The sequence below is a fragment of the Eufriesea mexicana genome, unplaced genomic scaffold (genome assembly GCF_001483705.2).
Source record: "Eufriesea mexicana isolate 0111107269 unplaced genomic scaffold, ASM148370v2 scaffold1312, whole genome shotgun sequence".
NCBI classification, from domain to species: domain Eukaryota; kingdom Metazoa; phylum Arthropoda; class Insecta; order Hymenoptera; family Apidae; genus Eufriesea; species Eufriesea mexicana.
Genome location: NW_016909446.1, coordinates 923386 through 943169, shown reverse-complemented (window position 1 = coordinate 943169; position 19784 = coordinate 923386). Strand labels below are relative to the sequence as shown.

At 48.2% G+C, this 19784-nt stretch overlaps 1 protein-coding gene across 1 annotated transcript in view; it reads left to right on the top strand.

Annotated features, from left to right (window-relative positions):
- Positions 1-19784, top strand: part of LOC108547898 (mucin-19) — a 257441-nt gene that overhangs the window by 218747 nt on the left and 18910 nt on the right. The window contains exon 2 of the mRNA XM_017900607.1: positions 13922-18150. Within this exon, the coding sequence (XP_017756096.1) occupies positions 13922-18150 (4229 nt within the window). The remainder of the gene's footprint in view (positions 1-13921; positions 18151-19784) is intronic.

The following is a 19784-nucleotide window of genomic DNA, read 5'->3' as shown; positions in this document are numbered from 1 at the left end:
TGGAAATGTAGCCTAGAAGAAGCATCTACTGACCCTGTTCCGATAAATATTTCCGTTTTTACCCTTGGACTATTATTTCGGAATTCAATGGGGCCCCGTTACCTCTTTCGCGATTCTGCCTTACGTCGGAACAAAATGGCAGATAGGAGCACCTCTCATCTCCCATTTCCGACCTGAAATAAGCAAAGGCAGACAAACCTCTGGAAATGTAGCCTAGAAGAAGCATCTACTGACCCTGTTCCGATAAATATTTCCGTTTTTACCCTTGGACTATTATTTCGGAATTCAATGGGGCCCCGTTACCTCTTTCGCGATTCTGCCTTACGTCGGAACAAAATGGCAGATAGGAGCACCTCTCATCTCCCATTTCCGACCTGAAATAAGCAAAGGCAGACAAACCTCTGGAAATGTAGCCTAGAAGAAGCATCTACTGACCCTGTTCCGATAAATATTTCCGTTTTTACCCTTGGACTATTATTTCGGAATTCAATGGGGCCCCGTTACCTCTTTCGCGATTCTGCCTTACGTCGGAACAAAATGGCAGATAGGAGCACTTCTCTTCTCCCATTTCCGACCTGAAATAAGCAAAGGCAGACAAACCTCTGGAAATGTAGCCTAGAAGAAGCATCTACTGACCCTGTTCCGATAAATATTTCCGTTTTTACCCTTGGACTATTATTTCGGAATTCAATGGGGCCCCGTTACCTCTTTCACGATTCAGCCTTACGTCGGAACAAAATGGCAGATAGGAGCACCTCTCATCTCCCATTTCCGACCTGAAATAAGCAAAGGCAGACAAATCTCTCGAAATGTAGCCTAGAAGAAGCATCGGCTGGCCTTGTTCCGATAAATATTTCCGTTTTTACCCTTGGACGCGTTCTTCTCACAGGAAATTAAAGATTCCTCGAGGCATTAAACGGCGCAGAACCCGTAGACTCATCCGTCGATTCGATTCGATTCGTGTAAATCGCGTTTTCATCGGTTTGGGTTAATGCGTTCGCGGCATACCCGAGCACGTTTCTCTGGTCTAGCAGATACGGACGCAGGTTGCAGAACATGGTAATAAACATTCGGATACAGTGGAACGTGTTCGGAGAGCGTGTAACCTGTTGCGTCGTCGTTCGTCGGCTATCGGCCGAAAAATGGCGTGCAACAAAGGGAGTGTGTCCGACAGGTGGTTAGACCTGTTCAACATGTGCGCATCATATGTGCATTGAATGCGTCCGTGCGTCAGCCGAGGCACACGCGATCGCGGGTCTCTTTAAACTCGGCAACCTCCAATTGAAATTCTCCCCTGAACGTTCGTTAGACCGGTGTCTGGGATTTCTGTGGGGATACTTTTGATTGGCGAATATGGGGAAATAAGAGAGGTTGGTTTATTCCAACATACATTTATTACGAGCTAAGAGGGACTTAGGAGTAAAGTACAAACTGTAGCGACCATTGTGAGTCATGGAAACCAACGATTGGAACTCATATCCTGTCAGACACTGAAGTGGCCCAAGAGAAATACGCGAATATCGGGTACCTCCACGGCGTACTCATTTGGCTGATACCAGGGTCAAGTACGGGTTGACTTCCCTATTGCTTGGACCATGTCAGTTTACCTGGCAGATCAGAATAGCCGCAAATTACATCTGCCGATATGCTACAAAGACGAGGAACGGCACGAGCTATGCAATGCACAAAATTGCTCTGAAAGGACACAATACTTGTAGTAACCGTCATTCACATCCTCGTCACTAGATGGATTTCAACTTAGAGGACTTGCGAGCAAGTTCTCGGAAAACTTCCAGTTCCTATACATATAACTTCCTGACTTTACAATAGTTTCCTCGTCTAAGGCAGGGCCTGCTAGGATAGTCTTATTGATGAAAAGCATCCCTTCCTTTTCCTTTCGTCCCTTTCAGCAGCACCACCGCAACGAGGATACCTGTGACCAACCGATATCGTAAAACCGTGGGGAAGGACCTCCTACAAAACTAAAAGACTAGACTAATAACTGATATGACGATCACGCAACTAACACTCGCACATCTGACTCTTCTTCAAACTCCGTAAAGGACTGTGTTAGGACTTGCATTTAAACCTTGCACTCTTCTTTCATACTCGTGCTCTCTTTCTCAATCACGCATTTCTCATAGCCTCGCTCTGGGTGGGACACTGGTACCCTAAACACTCAGACGCCTTTCGCTCTTCGCTTGCATTCGATATACTCATAAATATCCTTGTATCGTTTCTGCGATTCTTGCACACGGTCACTCCGTGGATGAATTTTCCTAGGCTGCTGTTTATTGTCCATCATCAGCTAGGTAGGCCCAAGTGTTCCTTTGCATTTACTCTCAAACCATTCCTACATTTTTTCTCATCGCGTATTTTCGTAATTATCTATCCTGATAGGCGAGAATAATTTAATCTTGGTCCGAAGATCGATCGGAAAATGATAATTGCGAAGGTTCCTTGGCAAGAAACGGATTTACTCGTAGACTTGCTATCTGAGGGGTAGCCAAGGATAAAGATCAGATTGATCTGACTGGTCGTAAAGATCGGTAGGAGATCGTAATAGAGTCATAACGATAGCGACTACTCGAAGGCTGATATCGTAGGAATAAATCACTCACGGTTCTTAAGGTGACTGGTGTAATCGCTCGATACCGGTTACATCTATTCTCTGGATGATTTGTGGCTCCGTTTGGATAGCTTAGAAAGGGAAAAGACGCGGGTAATTATTATCGACGCTGTTAATCGAACGGTAATGAGAAAAATGGCCGGGCCGGCGATCGTGGCACCTATTTCGATCGTTGGATCGATCGCTGACGCTAGATCCTAGACACGCGAGTATTCCAGGAGGATCCTGCAGATTCGAACGCAAATACGCGCCGTGTCTGTTCACGCGCCCGTAATGGATTTAACGAGTAATCCATTATACCTAGAAGAGTAGCGTAATTATGATCGAGTAGCTTTCCGCGGATTATTCTTTTTCCCTTAAGTAGTATCCGCCGCGAGCGAATTATCCGCCCATTAATTGACCTGTCCGCGTAATTGATATCGCAAAAAAATCGTGACAGATCATTCCGTTAACCGAAATGGAAGACGAGTTTGAAGAAGCGTCTGGCGTATTTGAAACGAACCAAGTTTCCCGAAGAATTCCTTTTTTTAACGACCTTCGCAGACATTATAACATAAAGGAACGCTGAAAGAGCGAAGAACCAGTCCGGCCTCTTGGGTCGTTAATCTACATCTTTCAAGCATATTACGTAAAACCATTAAGCGAGACCTTGATTACGTCAAGCCAACGGAACCAGGTTTCCACGGATAATCACGGGAGAGAGGATATTCGGGGGTAATCTTACGTCAAGCGACTTTAAACGATTTACGATCTTTTCCTTTGAAAGATCACGATATATCTGTGCCACGTGTACGTCCATAGTTGGCAATTTCCTGCCAAAAATTGTTGCCTGCTTCAGAAACGTAAAGGGGCCCGCTATCGTCTAGACGTCTCACAGTGGGAACACAACGCGGAGGAATTCGTTTGGTCGGAATACTAATCTCTCGCTGAGCTTCTCGAAGAGGGGCCACTCGTGACATGCACGTTGTCACAGGGTCACGGCTTCGGCATAAATACCGAGATAATACTCACAGATAGAGCAACCGTACCAGTTATCTTTTGCACGGAGCCTCGGACAATACCCGAACCGTGATTGCGATCCTGGTCCGCTTAAGACAAAGCCGGCAAATTGACCGCGCTCCTCGTCCAGCACAGAGAACGGTACCCGCGTACAGAGAGCGTATGCAACAATCGCCACTTACTTTACATCCCGTAACGCTGATCGAGTTAATTATTCCCGGAGTCCCGTCCAGCTTAGAACCGTCGTTTAAGCGAACATCTGGCTTCCATGCTCTTAAATACCCGGCTCTTAAATCGCCGGGCAATTACGTTACCGGGAACACGGAGTCACGCGCATTACGATAATCACGTTTACGCATGAACGGCGCGAAACTTTATCGGCTGCGTGAATTAAGTTAAACGGCGCCATGGAGGCTGGACGGGAAATAAAAGCAGCGTTAAAACCGGCGCGATTACTCACCGCGATCGCCATACTCGAGCGAGTAAGCAGGAAAATACGATAGCGAGCGGCGAGTACGTACGCCGAGGCGAAATCGGCGAACACGTTGGAAGAATTACGGTAAGTTACGGTAATCGGCGCGGCACTCGCGAGTCCCAGGACAATGAAGGCCGCGCGAGGTGACGAAGTGGCCGGATTAAAACGGTCAGACGATCGAGGACAGTTGCCAAGGGATGGCGGGTTTCGGGCCGTGAATTTACGACGGGCAGCCGCGGTCGCGGGCAAAGCTATCGCGGCAAGAGTAATGAACGCTTGTTCGTTTTAAGTAGCCGTCCGGCAATTTGTACGTCAGTCGCAGCCGCGCGACAACACGCACTTCTATCTCGCGCGAATCTCGCGAGTCCTCCTTTTGTGGCGCGTGCACACGCCCGGCGAGTCGCGCGCAAGCTCGCGAAAGCGTTCCGCCGGAACGACCGAAATTCCACGCGAGAAACCCTACAGAGTCGGTCTCCTTCGGATCTCGGAATAGATCCTACCGAATCGCCAACTTGCGCTTCTCCAAGCGCTCAGTTTATGGGCCTTTAGTTTTTAATCTTTCGATTTTAAATTCTGCAATCGGTGGTGGTGTTTTCGATATTCGACTACGTGATTTTATTTTAGATTCCTTCCTTTTTCTATCTATCTATCGGTCTATCGATCATTATGGATCTCGCGTTAAATGCGCGAGTTTTGATCGCCATTAACAGGTGACGATATTCATTGAAAAATCTAGTATAGCGGTTATTATATTGGAAAATATTCGACGAATAAATAATAAAACGCTGCTTTGTACTGGTAAACAAAAGAACATCGTCTACTGTAAAAGTCGGACGCCATTTATTAGTCAACTTAACTTTATTTAGACTTAGTAACAATTAAAACAAGCAGAGCGTTCAAATAAAGTATTAGTGGTGGATGAAATTTAATAACAATAAGAACAATTATTTATTTAATTACAAAGATTATGAAACATAAATATTAGGCTGATATATAATTATTTTATCACTATTACATGCTCACACGTCTTCTCTCTATTAATACTCAATTGCAACTGACATATTCCAAATCACTCTCTTCTCTCTTTCTTCTTTCATACATTACATTAACATACACAATTCGCACAACACTTCAATCGTTACTCATTTATCATAATAACCTGAATTCATTAGATATTTCCATCCCATTCATACTTGTTCCACTCATTCCAATACATATATATTTAAAAATCTATGTAACCATTATCGCATAAAGCTCTATCCCTCGGGATATTTAACATTAAACCTACCGCGGTCAAATAACCGGAGAGTGGTCATCCCATTCATACTTGTTCCACTCATTCCAATACATATATATTTAAAAATCTATGTAACCATTGTCGCATAAAGCTCTATCCCACGGGATATTTAAAATTAAACCTACCGCGGTCAAATAACCGGAGAGTGAAAAAGAAATCTTCGAAAAATGGAATAACGGGAGCAGAGCTGGATTTTCGATGAAAGTTTAAAGGGCGGTGATTAGGTCACGGTAGCTTTAATGTTAGATTATCGAATATCGTCGTAAAATTGAAATCCACCCTACGTAATAATATGCACAGCTATCAATCAAGCCTCGACCATAGCTGGATGGAAGATCGGAGAGCGAGTTCGAAGTTGCCGCTGTTCCCTTCAAACTTTTCGCATATCTCCGAGGCAGCGTGGTTTATCGGATATTTAAAATTCGCGACTGTCTCCTCTCTCGCCAGCAAACGAGAGATACGATGCTACGAAAGAACAACAGCCCCTCGGGCCGTCGTGATCGATGAAGAAACAGTAATCGCTACATCGTCCGACGACATGGCTGTTTTCCGCGCGGAACAATGGCTGTTCTAGCGGAGAGAGCCGCGGTGGAATCAAGGAAACAAGGACAGAAGGAACAGCACTGACCTTCCTTATACACGTGTTCACATAAAACATTACGATCTTTTATGCGGTCACGTTCGCGGCGATAACCCACGACTTCTCGTGCCTTCTTCTACGCGACGCCACTCCGCCTCCCCGCCGCCATTATTATTATCCCTAAGCGATTTTTTCGTTCCGGCCGGGGTTCCTCCGGTTTCACGGCGGCACAGGGAGGACACCCATGGTAAACCCTCTAGAATTCCGTGCAACGTGGATTCTTGAGCGCGAGTGCAGAAGGTCAGATGATGACTCGCGATTCCGGAAGGGATAATAGGTGGTCTGCATTATTCAGGACCTCAGGATGCAGGACCAAGAACAGCCCGGTGTCGGAACTCACGTTTCCCCGCAACTGCTGCACCGGCAAAATCGCGGCCCTTCGATGTGCAAACCATTCGATCCTTGAATCGAATAACGCTGCTCTTGGACCCCGTTCCGTGCCTCCATCTTAACGACACTCGGACGTTGAAAGCGAGTTAATCATGGAAAGTTGCGCGTCTCGTGAAATTCTACGTGATTTCTTCTTTTCTTTTGGTACTCGAGTCATCTAGTACGATATCGGGAAAATTGCTATTTTCCAAATTAATTCGTCGGTATTAAACTTGCCACGAAAAACGTTGAATATATAAATAACGATTAATTTTTTTTTTCGAATAATGTCGATGATGTATAATCGTACCTTTCATATTGAGGGATACGATACGACATTTTTCTTGATAACAGACAAATTTGTAACAGTATGGAATTTTTACGTTTATCTGTTCCTAGTAAGCTTGCAACGAGTAACGTTTACTGTATGGATTTATCTAATATTTCGATAACTCGTTTTCCCGAGCAGCGAATGAACAAAGTTTCGATTAAGCCTGTTCAGCAAATTGCGACCGGTTTGCACCGTTCCATGCAACAAAGTGCGTATCCTCGTGGCAATCATATCGGTGGTCCTGGGCAGCAAACGAGATCTGGTAGTCACGTTTTTGCCACGGTCGGTGGTCGTACGAACCTCAACTTGGTTCCATGGGCAGATTGCTCCGATAATCAAACAGCGGATCACTCGAGAAGAGGGTTTCTTCGACATTGGTCGAGACACTTGCTCGTGGAAAATAAATTGACACCGAGTAGCTCCATGTTTACGATAAAAGTCGTAAAATTATTGCGAAATCCACGGAAACGCGTTTCACCCTCGTTGCATATAGTACCTTATAGAAATTCCGATATTATGGCAAATAAATTCGAAAACGGCTAGGAAAAATGTCAATTTTTGCTGGTTTATTTTCCAACGTGGAATTTTTGCTCGGCCAAAGCTGAATGCTGGCAACGAAAATGGCGGAATCGCGTGGCGTCCGATTCCGCCGATTCGCACACCCATTCATTTAGCCGGGGATGGAAGAAGGGGTCATTTTTCGTGGCGAAACAAAACGAGAATCGCCCATTAACCGCACGATAGGGTGGAAGATGTCGATGTACCATCGCGTGTGAGAAAGCCACGAACGAAGATCCCCCGGGCTCCCTGTGTCTGTGTGTAACGTAAACGCCGCGTGTCTCGTTACTTTTCTTATCAGCCACGGGTAGAACAATCCCTTTGCAGGTATTAGTATCGCATTAATTTCGAATCGCGTTTAATACTTAGAAACCTAGCCTGTCCGCCAAATTCCACGATATTTTTCCCATTTCTGGACCGTTTTTATCCGTATCTCAATCTTTGAGTATTCCTCTCACGCGCGAAACGCAGACAAGCTTGTTTGTAAGCTTGTTTATATACGGCGACCGCTTAATAAGGATTCACGCGTGGTAATTCGCGTTTATCGCGAATATGTTGATGAAATTCTGAAAATAATCGCTCCTTGAACGGGCTGCGATTCGTCTCGTGAAATACCGTGTCTCGCGGTGCAGTTTACGGCCCTGCTTCTGCGCAGGGGCGTATCTTTTTTCAGGTAGGCGGGTCGTCAATCATACTTGGCCTCGATAAAACAATTTTTCGTAATGTTGCGTCGTACTTTGACGAGTTACCAGTTGCAAGACACCGCGCGAGATGCTGAGCTTTTACGCGGCAAGCACCGTGTCGTTGCTGTTAATAGGTTTATTTCGGTTTCAGTGCTCCCGAATACCGCTTCCAGTCTCTTCTATACTCGCGAGAGTAGGATGCAATTTAACACTAGGTTCATGGATGCTTATTGTATTCCTATCTCTGATTTTCTTCCTAAAATCCCAACAGAAATTGCAATTTGATGTTCGAAATACGTCGAAATGACGCGTAGCGTTAATTTATTAAACCTAGCGTTAATGATCGTAACGATATTTATTATTTTATTTTTATCATTCGAGTATTCTTGTACGATTTTCGTTGAATTTCTTGTCACGCCTCGTGAGACTAATATAATAATTACCTTATGACAAATTTGTGATGACATCTATCGGATTAAAAAATTAATCCTCACGAGAGAAGTATCAACCCTGGAAATACTAATCCTGCATTCGATATGATCGCTTTCGTCGCTGAATTTCACGTCTCGTCACGTGTTACGTATAAATCAATCTCCCAACATCTATCTCTATTAAATTAACCATTACCTGCATTCAATTACCCGGCAATTTTTCGAAACAGCCGGTATTGTAACCAGTTTGACAAGTGATACGTAAGCAGGTATGCGTGAAATGTGGCCGTGCGTACGGTGGTAGAAAGGAAAGCGTTGAAACGGTGCGTGCAGGAGTTCAGAGTGCGACACGCGTGCTTGACATAGCACTCGACGCGTTAAATGTACTCGCGCGAGGGATAAGCGCATCCCCGGGGAATGGTCGATTTGCGAAAATGGAGGAGCGCGGATGGCAGGTGGAAAAACACGGGGAAATTTATGCATAGTTTACGTTGCACCGTGGAAACAGCGAGACAACTGTGTTAGCCGTGCACAGGGGCATCCCTTTTCCCGTCACCGATGATTTACCACGGAAGCGGTTCTCCCGCGTTTAAAGCCGCTTTCCGCGTGTCGTAGACTTGTAAGTTATGCGCGTGCATATGGAGACGTAAGTACCTGATGCGGTCATTCTCGCGCCGCGGAACATCGTGGCGGGTCACGGAAGAAATTTTGTCCCTGCACGCCTAGGCGCGAGGGTCGTTGGGAAAAAGTGTAAATTATCGCGACTTCGCGAGAGGCTGTTGAACGTTGCCGGAAGAACGAGCAGATCGACTGATTTACTGGCCACCTCTAATTGCGGCCACGTTACCGATTTGTAACACCTCGGGAATAAATTCATCGGCGAACACTCTAGGCACGACCAATTATTTCTCCCGCGATACCTGGCCCGATATCGCGACGCTTATTTGTTTACCCGTTTAATCCTACGCTTATCATCCGCGCTCCTCGAACGACATTTTCCTCCATTTTTTCCCTCTGAAGATAAACACCTGTGCCACTTTGCGTTTTATTCGATAAGAACGAAGTTCGTACGCGATACGGGGGGGTATCGACGAGAGAATAGGCGCGAGCCTAGTGTTTGCTTAGGCGTCAGCTGCCGTGGCAAAAATGGCGGATTACGTCGGATAGCGAGAATTATTTGTTTTTCAACGGATCACCGGTGCTATAAATAAAATCTGCGAGGCATCGGCGATAACGCCGGCCGAGGATCGGTATTTTTCATTAGCCTGGAAGCGTGTAGCAAAGCGAGATATCGGTAAATTAGCGCAGGTATACTTTGTTTTGCGTCGCATCGCTGATAGTACTCGAGGCGATCCGACCGATGAAATACCGTAGATTAGCGAAGAATGCGATGGAAAAATGGACACGAGTCGCCTGGGATTGGTCGTCCGCGTGGCGAGTCGCCTCTTGGATATCTTTTATTTCTGCCCGCTTATAAGGAAACCGGTACCATGTAATTACCTTGAGATACCGCTACGGTGTTATCACACCCTTTCCTCTTTTCTCTTTGTCGTATCGCCAGTCGAGATAGAGATCTCCTCTCGTCCGTCTTTATAAAGCGGTTTGACCCGGGACCTTGACACTTGACTTCAACCGCATCCTTTCTTCATTCAGGGACACCGTTAGCTCCTCCGACCCTGCGACAGGGTGAGTCCACTATCCCCTCGATGCTGTTAACGGTGTCACGGGAAGTGTCCCGACTCGAATTTGGCTCTGCTCGGCTAGGTTCATTTCATTTCGTTAACGTGCACGTTAACCTAAACCGTGTGCATAAGTAAGCAGCTTTAGAGTAGCTATCATTCGCAGTTAAACGAAGGAAGCACATGATACTATCCAACACGAGTTTTTAAAAAGTTCTGACACTAAAACGATTCTTTTTATTTAATATCATTAATATTTTTTAATTTTTCATGTTGAAATTATTTTATTAATACCTGTTATTTTAGATTTACGTAATTTAATATTGTATATTAATTTAGTAATTTTAATTTTGTTATTATTAACGCCATTGCTTAGTTGGTTGTGAAATATCGGTGCTCGTTGATCGAATTTTTACAAATCGAAGTAAGAAATTATCTTTTAATTTATCATCGAGTTTCGAGAAATATAAATCTGCGAAAAAGTTATATATCTATCGTAAGATTATTTTTCGGCTTAAAGTGTTCGAATCGTTTGAATAAGAAAGTGAATTAATTTCGAAAGAAATTTCAATTTTATCTCATCGTTCTTCGCGTAGAAATGAGAGGAAGATCATCGAATTGCTTCTCGATTTCAACTTGCTTCGTATCCTTCCAAGACGTTCGCCCCCTTACTTTTATTAGCAGGTTTTTGCCCGACATGATTTCCAGGCCATTTGTTGTTTTCGCTAAAAATTGATATATTATCACACAATATGTCATTGCATCATCGATCCATAAGTAATTACCTTCTTTAGAATAGTTATCACACCTTGTACCATTTATGTAAAAATTAGCCAGCTGAAAAATCTTTTATTAGTAAAGAAAACTAGAAGAGTAGTGACGTTTTGCAGCGATTTTTATGCATCTCTTTCTTTAAAAAAGTCAACTATTACATGTAATTAATAATTATTGTCTATATAACAATTAAACTAATTTACGTGCTTTGTTCTATGCTGCATTTTGTATAATGCCTCATTCTTTTATTGGAAATATATTATCTTCAGAATTAAATTTGTCACGAAACACGTTCTCAGCGCATCAAATAAATATGTCTGCGTGTACCATTTATGGTACACGTGGCCTGCAGATCAAGTTTAACGTGTACCGCAAATGGTACACATGACACGGAACGAGTTAAAGGAAGCAGGTAAATCGTCATCGGGAATCTAATTTTACTACGTTCTAAGTAATGACCCGTAATAATAAAACGATGCAACTTTCTCCTAAAAGTCTGCTCGGTACCTGATCGGAAGTTCAAGAACGATAAACGAGTACCGAGCTTCGCTGCTACTAACGGTACCATCGGGATCCTTTCTCCTTCTCCTGCCGCTGAATCCACGATCGCGATGAAAGTCCTGCTCTCGTCTACATGCACGAGGTAACTCGACCTAAGGCCTTGATATTCCATCGTCCAAATTCTGTTCTCACGGGCCCGCTTTTTCCTCTGCCTGGACTAATCTCACGAACAAAAACGCGGCTGTCCTGCCATTTTTCAATTAGCCACCGGTGCCGAACGAAATTAAATCCTAAATCGGAAGCACGCGGCCGATGAACCGTGTCACGATCGAAATGACAGAAATATTCGCGATCGATCGCCGTCTCGTTAGATCGTGCCTCGACCTGTCTAACGGTGTGCCGAATCACGGGCTCGGGTTCGAATTTGACACGCGATTTTAATCGGATCGTGACTGCGGGGATTCGAACGGCACGACTGGGCCTGAAGAGGTGACGCGGAGAAACAAACGTTCGTTGCCGCGTACGGAACCGTGAAGTAACGGTACAGGGTCCGTGGAACCCTGCGTGGAGAGAGGAAAAAGAGAAGAGGAGAAAAAAAAGAAGCAGAAAGGAGAAAAAGAAGTAACAAGACCAGTCGGCCATCCGCGATCTCGAGGAGCGTTCCGTTCGTTTCGGTGCTTCGTTCTTCGATTCGTTCTCATTCGCGCCGTGTTTATCCCATTTCGCTGGCGCTGTGTAATTTGAATAGAATGCGGTATGGAATGGGCCGAGTGATAATCAGTCTATGGATAATAGAAAGGTTGGACCTACTTTTGGTAGAAGTCTCGTGAGATAGAGAGATAAGATTGGAACAAACTATAGCAATGCAACGATGCCAGGTGTGTCAGATGTGACGGGTCAATAGCTGATTTTAGGTGTTAACCCTTTGCGAACGAGCATATACGCGTTCGGCGGAAACCATCAGTTTGGCTGAGGAACTCGTATATGCGCTCGCTGTTGCGGTCCTAGGACTGCACGTCCCAAGTGGTGGACTGTTTTAAATTCTTATTGCCAGCGTCGCTATGAACGAAAATGAGCGCTGATAGTTTCGAATGACTATCGCGACAGCGATTAGGCTCCACGAAACCGCTCCATCCGAAAGGGTTAACCACTTGCGCTGGAAAGACGTGTCACGCACGTCGTAATGCTTTTGTGACAGAATCGCCAACCACGTGGTATACACGTCGTCGAACAATTGTCACAGAAACACTAGACCACCTGTGAATTTCTTGTCAGCGCAAGTGGTTACGTATCTTATTGTATTCTCGTCGGAGGGTCGTCTGCCGTTCGATCAAAGGCTCTTTGTTGTTCGAGGTCCAGTCCCAAACCTGAAACGATGTCGTTGTAATCTTTTCGAACATTTACATTGTTCGTATTTCAGTGTGTGCGTGTGTGTTACGCTATCGATAAACTGGATGTATCCTTCCGCACACGGTTAGTTTCCTGCATATCGCGATAAAATTGATATTTCAAACTAAATTACAATTAGTCGATAAATCGTGTCCGCTTTTCGAACAGCGACGCGAGCGTTTGATTAATCCGAGTCTCGTATCGCGCAGAGACATCGCGTTGAACGCTTTTGGCGTACGCGTGCCTTGAAAAGATGGAAAGGAATTCGCGCTGGCGAGCGCGGGCTCGTGTAACTATTATCTGTTCCACTATTTCTCGATGCATTGTTACGGATCCGTTTACATTAGCCGAACTTTCCCTCTACGAATAGTGCCGGAACGAGGCGGAATTGCATGTCGTGATTATGCCGCGCCACCCTACTGTGGCCAATTATTCACATCGAGATCACTAAACACCGCGGACGCTCCGCTTATTGCCGTGTAATTCTGTGGAAACGCGGTAGAAACGATCCGCTGATAAGCGTAACGCTTATGAAACGAGCTTAGGTCTGTTTCGCGTGTCAAGATCGAGGAGAAAAGAAAGTCTTGCGCTGGGAATGGAAATAACGAAGCTGTATTAATAGCCGCGTATTAATAGGCAAAACGCAGCGTGATGGATACTCGGTTGTGTGATTAATTCTGGTACCAAGGAAATTCCGAGGTTTTCCTTAACAGGGAACGAATCGTTTCGTTTAAATTTATCGAGTTTTAACGTCAGTTGGTAAAATTGGAAGAATTAATATTCGGTATTAACTCGAAAATAATATACGACGTAACGATACGTGAAATAATAAAATGAAACGGTAATTTACGTGCAATTCCCCTCTCTTTCTCTCTCTTTCTCTGGAGTATTTCGATAAATGACTGAAAAATCCCGCAATGTTATTTTTATAAAGGAACGTGATGGAATCTTTCGAGTGCGAAAGGTTAATAATTCCAAACACGATTATTTCACGCGATTCGTATAAGATCGATCCTCTGGAAACGAAACGATCTTCCTTCATCCTAGTAGCATCTGGCGATTGCAGAAAAAGAGAAAGAAGCGAGAAAGAAAAAGGAGAGATATGTGGTTTACACTGGAAGTTGAGAATGGCTCGTTAAAGCTGATGGCGTACTGTTTGCTTCCAGAGTCCTCGATCGGCGATCATCGTCAGGGTCGCATGTCCCTTCAAGCCGAGCTACCGGCGTCGAAGGCGAAGAGGGAGCAAGCGCTTCGCAGCATCCTCGCGGCGAGAAGACGACAGATCTTCAGCCAACGGCCAATCGAATCTCGGAATCTGAACCGCACACCAAGACCGTTCGACGCGTCCGCGAAAGACTCGCCGGATGTTCTGGAGGCTCAGGAGACCAGGCATGGAATGTACGTAACTGCAGCAGCGAGCAGCAAGGCGGACGAGGAGGCAGCGAGCAGCAAGATCATCGTACCGGAATTATCGAGCAAAGACTTGGACATCGAGTTCGTGTCGACGGAGGGGGAAGGCAAACAGACGATCGAGCAGAATTCGAGAAAACCGAGCAACGAGAGCCTCGCGGTATCGATTGTCGGGAGTAAACCAATCTCCGACAATCCGAAAGGCAATTATTCGATCAGTCATAGGAACCTTGCCGCTCCTTTGTCCTCTACGAGCTTTCCCTCCCTCGTTGGGGGTCCCCAGAAAGCTTCGGACCCGGAAGTTCGCAAGAAGAACATCGTCTCGATGCCGGAGTCGTTGTACAAGTATTTCAGACCGGTGGAGAGCAACATACCCGTGGAAGACATGTCTCAGTTCCTCTACTTCGGTCAAAAGATCCAGCCGGAGATGCAGAACAGCACGGGAAATAATTCGGTGGAGGTCGCAACGCCGACGGTACCAACCGTACCCAGTTCTCGAAGAAGGTACTCGATGAAGAGATTCGGCTCGACCACGCCTGTCCCGGTTCCCAGGCTAGAGGAGATGATGAACGAGGAGATGAACATCGCGGTGGAACGGCAAACGGTGGAGAAGAACAAGGTGTCGAAGATCAAGAACGCGTTCAGGAGCCCGGAAAATGGCGTCTACTACAGGAAGATGAGGCCGACGGAGGCAACGATCGCCTGGAACGTTATTGCAGCGAAGGAGACCGGCGGAAACGGTACGCAATCGGAGGCTAGAACAGACGCGGCTGGAGATAAATTTCGCGACGATAACCCGTCCGCTCACGCTGACACGCTGGACCAGCTGCGGCGCGAGAGAGGAAGTGCTGCTACCCACGTGCTCGCAGAAACGAGGAATGCGACCAACTCGACCCAGATACCGTACCGCCAGCCTGTTTCCGCGAACGCGTACGAGCGGACCGGGGCAGAAAGTGAAATCGGTTTTAAGGATCGTCCCGCGGACAAGCCGAGCGAGGCCAAGAGCGCCTCGACCGCGCTCAACGGAGTCGAGCAGACTAAATCGGCGAAAAGCTACGCGCGACGAATAAAGAACTCGACGAATTCGACCGTGGTCGTCGACGAAACGTCGAACACCGCGAATCCATCGTCTTTTACGGAGATGCACGACGAGCCGACGGAGAAAAAGATCCGAAGGATCGACGTGTACGACGCGAGCGATAATCCGGTGGTTTCCGTAAAATCCGACGAAGCTCGATCGGACCGGACACAGAGCTCGGGGTCTCGCGAGAGCAACAACATCGAGACCTCGACGTCCAGGGACAAGATCGGTCGGTCGACCACGGACGCTTTTCGAATCGTTTGGACATCGCCGGAGACCTCTACCTTGAGGATCATCGTGACCGAGGGAAGCTTGGAGGAGAGTTTCGCGATCGGCGCGGACGCTGCGGAGAAGTATACCGTTAAACCGGTCGATTCCACGGAGGAACGAGTTCGCGGCGTGGCTTCCGGCGATGTTCCCACTCCGAGCACGGCTGCAACGACGACCACGACGACAACGACGACGACCACGACGACGAGGATCGCTTCTGCCCGGAGCGGCGAGCAGGCAGCGCTTACGATGGAGCCGGCGGTGGCACGGGCGAAGCCTGGACATCGGGAACAGAAGCAGCAGCAACCAGAAGGGAGTAGCAAGGTAGAGCACGAGGAGAATCAGGATCCGCATCGACATCAGCGGCAGGAACAACAGCAGCAGCACGTGTACGCTTACACGATAACGAACGTGACGCGGCTATTGCGCAACTACACCGGACCTGGGTTAAGCAGAGAGGAACAAGGAGGTCCAGAGCGGAGCACCGGTACGACCGAGATAACGACCGGATCAGCGCAGCGGCGTCAGCCACCGCCGCCGTCTCTTCTGCTTCCTCGTGCCGGTAGTGGTATAGAGGCAGGCCGAGCGCCGGCGGAACTCAGTGCCGGCACGACCGTCGAAGCAGCCGCAGCCGGTGAAGCGTCCGCTGCCCACCTGGTGGGGGAACGACAGAGGAAAGTGGTTACAGTCGCGCCGCCACAGTCGCAGCAACGTGCGGTCAACGGAACGTCGCCGCTGCAGCTGACCAGCGTAAACAAGAGCGGGCCGAGGTCAGCGAAGCCGACGGAAGTGAGCCACAGAGGCGCCGTCCGATGGAATCACGCTAAGGCCAGGAACACGGACCTCGAAGGATCCAACGACAGGAGGTTCCTCAGGAAGTCGGCCAGCGCGGTGCTGAATCAGCGAACCGGAGCGAGTCCCGACGAGGACGCCGTTCCATCGGTGATAGCAAAGAGACGAAGATTGCCAAATGGCCAGATCGCGTCTGCCAACAGGAGGGTGAAAGGGACGAGCAAGATCGTAGACGCGAGTCTGATGACGGTTAACGGGTCAGGATTGATCGGCGACAAGAAGAGCTTCGTTCGGACCAAGAGCTCGGAGGATGCGGTCGAGGGTGGAGGATTTAGGGTAACCGCGCGAGTAGACGAGAATCCGAGTACCCAGGGTACCGTCATGGAGAATATCACGGCGGAGAGTGTCGCTATGCAGCGGGGAGTTTCGCTCACCACGGTTCCCTTTGCTCCCTCCGTGGAAGAAACGATCGATTCCACTACTGCTGCTCAGACGGCCGTGAACTCGACCGAGGAGGACGGGAGTAATTTGACGGAAGTGGTAACCTCGCCGAGCGGAAACGCCAACGTCGATACCAAAGACAAAAATGCCGTGTTCGGAAGTGAAAACGAGAGTGTTCCCGCGAGCGATGGCAGCGCGTCCGATGGAAATGGCGCGAGTGGTGCGGATAATGGTAGCGAGAACGGAAGCGGCTCGCCGACCGTGACAGTGACCGCGACAGTCGACGAAACGATCGTGCCCGAAGAAACGACCGCCGCGACGCCGTTGCCGATGCCAGTTTTTCCGGTTACACCCAGAATAATCGCGGAAGCGGCTCGCGCGTCGGTCGAGAAGCAGACTTTCACCGTAAAGCCGACCGAGTCCGCGGACCACCAGGTGACCGATACCAAAACGATCGATCGCGACAAACCTTTCGGAATGTCGAACCTCGATCCATCGGAGATCCAAAAGATGTACAGGTCCAAGGACGCGATCGCGACCATGACCACGACCACGGCCGGCGCAACGACTTGGCCTATCGCGACGGAACCTCCGACCACCACGGTCACCACCGTGCAAATCGAGATCTCCACGATCCCCCAAGACCAAAGTACAACCTCGGATTCGAAGGGTGCCAAATCGGAGACGTCCACCGGGCCATCCGCGGAGGAACCTGGTAAACGCGTGTCCGGTGAGAGATCGCCGGAAGTCAGAGGTCGTAACCTGTCCGACAAATCGCAGGACGCGTCGTCCGACAAAGACGACGTCTTACCCATCATGCATCTGTACAATACCTCCGACATCTTCAACGGCAGTGGTCCCATGAACTCTTTCTCCCGCGGAACGGAACGACGGGCGGAGCTTCCGGTGAGCTCGAAGCGACCCGAGACCCCGAGAACGACCGAGAAAATCGACGAGACGGTTACCCCAAAGAGTGCTACGAACGACGCGACGAGCACCAGCCGTGTCCCGGAGACCACGAGGAAGGACAAGAACGAAGAGAACCGCGAGACGACCACGCATGTCCCACCGACGGGCCCCGGCAGAGGATCCACGAACGGAAGTGGTAACAACCGGACCAGACACAGGCCCATCTATCATCACGCGATCCTGCCGGAATACAACACCTCGGTGTATCCCAGCGAACTGAACAGGACGTTCTTCGAGACCGGTCTGATATCGGTCAGTCCAAGGGAGTCGGTGAATATCAGTGAAGTGATATCGAAGAGACACGACGGGGACGCCATTGCATCGCAGGAGACGGTCGCGGTGGTCAGCTACATCCTGGCGACTCTGGTCGTCTTTCCCATCGCCGTCGGCGTTGTTCTAATTCTCAGAAGACTGATACTTAGGAATCGTAAGGTGAGTGTCCGACTAGTGAGGGATTCGGGTTAAAGTGAGCCTAGTTAGCACGCTCTTCGGATTAGAAAGTATTTGTACGCGTCTAATATAGGTCGTCGGATGAAAGTGGTCTGGTGATGTTTGGTGCTGGTCCGTTGGCCAGACTCCGTTTCACGTGAAAGTTCGCGGAGGTGTAGGAACAAGGTTGGTGTCAGTGACCCGGTTATTTTCGGAACAGTACCTCCGCCCGTGTGTACTACATATTTCGTCTCCTCGTATCTTCGACCTCGTCTCACCTTCTCGAGACACCGCGACGTTCGTTGACGACCGTCGATCTCGTCACGTCGAACTAGCGAGTGTATCGAACCGTGCCGTCGAATCCGTTCCCGTCCGGCTCGGCCCGAGATACCGTGCCCCTGTAGATTCTAGGTCAGACCAACTGACACAAAAACGTCTAGATCGTCCTACAACTCGGTCGAGCCTCTTCCTTGAGAAATTTCAGCGATCTCGCGAGTGCACCTTGCCACCGAATGCGCGTCTCTTACCATTCGGCTATCAGAGTTCGGATTGTAGGTCAGATCGTCGCAAAATCGTCACGATCGTGCAATTTACCGTGCCCCTGTAGATTCTAGGTCAGACCAACTGACACAAAAACGTCTAGATCGTCCTACAACCCGGTCGAGTGCACCTTGCCACCGAACGCGCGTCTCTTACCTTTCGGCTATCAGGGTTCGGATTGTAGGTCAGATCGTCGCAAAATCGTCACGATCGTGCAATCTCTCGCACGAGAAATTTCAACCATCTCGCGAATGCATCGCGACACTGAATCGCGATGCCAGAGACACGCCCAACTGCTTCTTCGAATCACGGGTTAAACCGTAGGCTGCACGGCATCGTCCGAAAACGTGCGGTCATTCCTCCATTGTTGACACAGTTTTCGATCTTTTCGATCAAAATTTTCGACACTTTGGTCGAATCGAGGCAATTATTCTTGCTCCGTTTCTTCGGAACCGACGCGGAATTTTAAGAATCGCGAGTCCGGTTAGGACTGCTGCAATCTCGCGAGTGCATCGCGACACCAAAACCACGCGCCGTCAAAGGCACACCCGCCTGATTTCTCTCGCGATATCGCTGTTTAGACTGTAGGTCAGGCGTACCAGCGCAAGAACGTCTCGATCGTCCATCAGTCGCGGGTTTCGCGAAAAATTCCAAGAATCTCGCGAGTGCACGACGACGTCGAATCCCGTCAAAGACACACCCGATTCTTCTTTTGCCCGAGATTTTAGATTCTAGGTCAGCGAGAACGGTGCAAAAACGTTACAATGGTGGACGAGTTTGCCAGAGTCTGTTCCCCGAGAAACACGGTCGGAAGGAGGAGGCTGAGCTAACCGCGTTTGATCGACGAAACGATTTCAAAGCGACGCTCCTAACCGCTGGGACGAAGGGTTAGGCCATTCGAAATGGTATCCTTGAGCCGCTAAACGTTTCATTTTTATTCTCCGTGATTCCCGTCTGGCGGGTGTAATTTCCTCTCTACCCTGCTGCTCGCCGCTCGTATTATCCTGGCAAAAACTTTGATTTACGATTGGTGTACCGTAAAGCGTATCTGGCCGATGATCGCTAAATCGAAACGCGAATTGTATAGCAGTGCCACT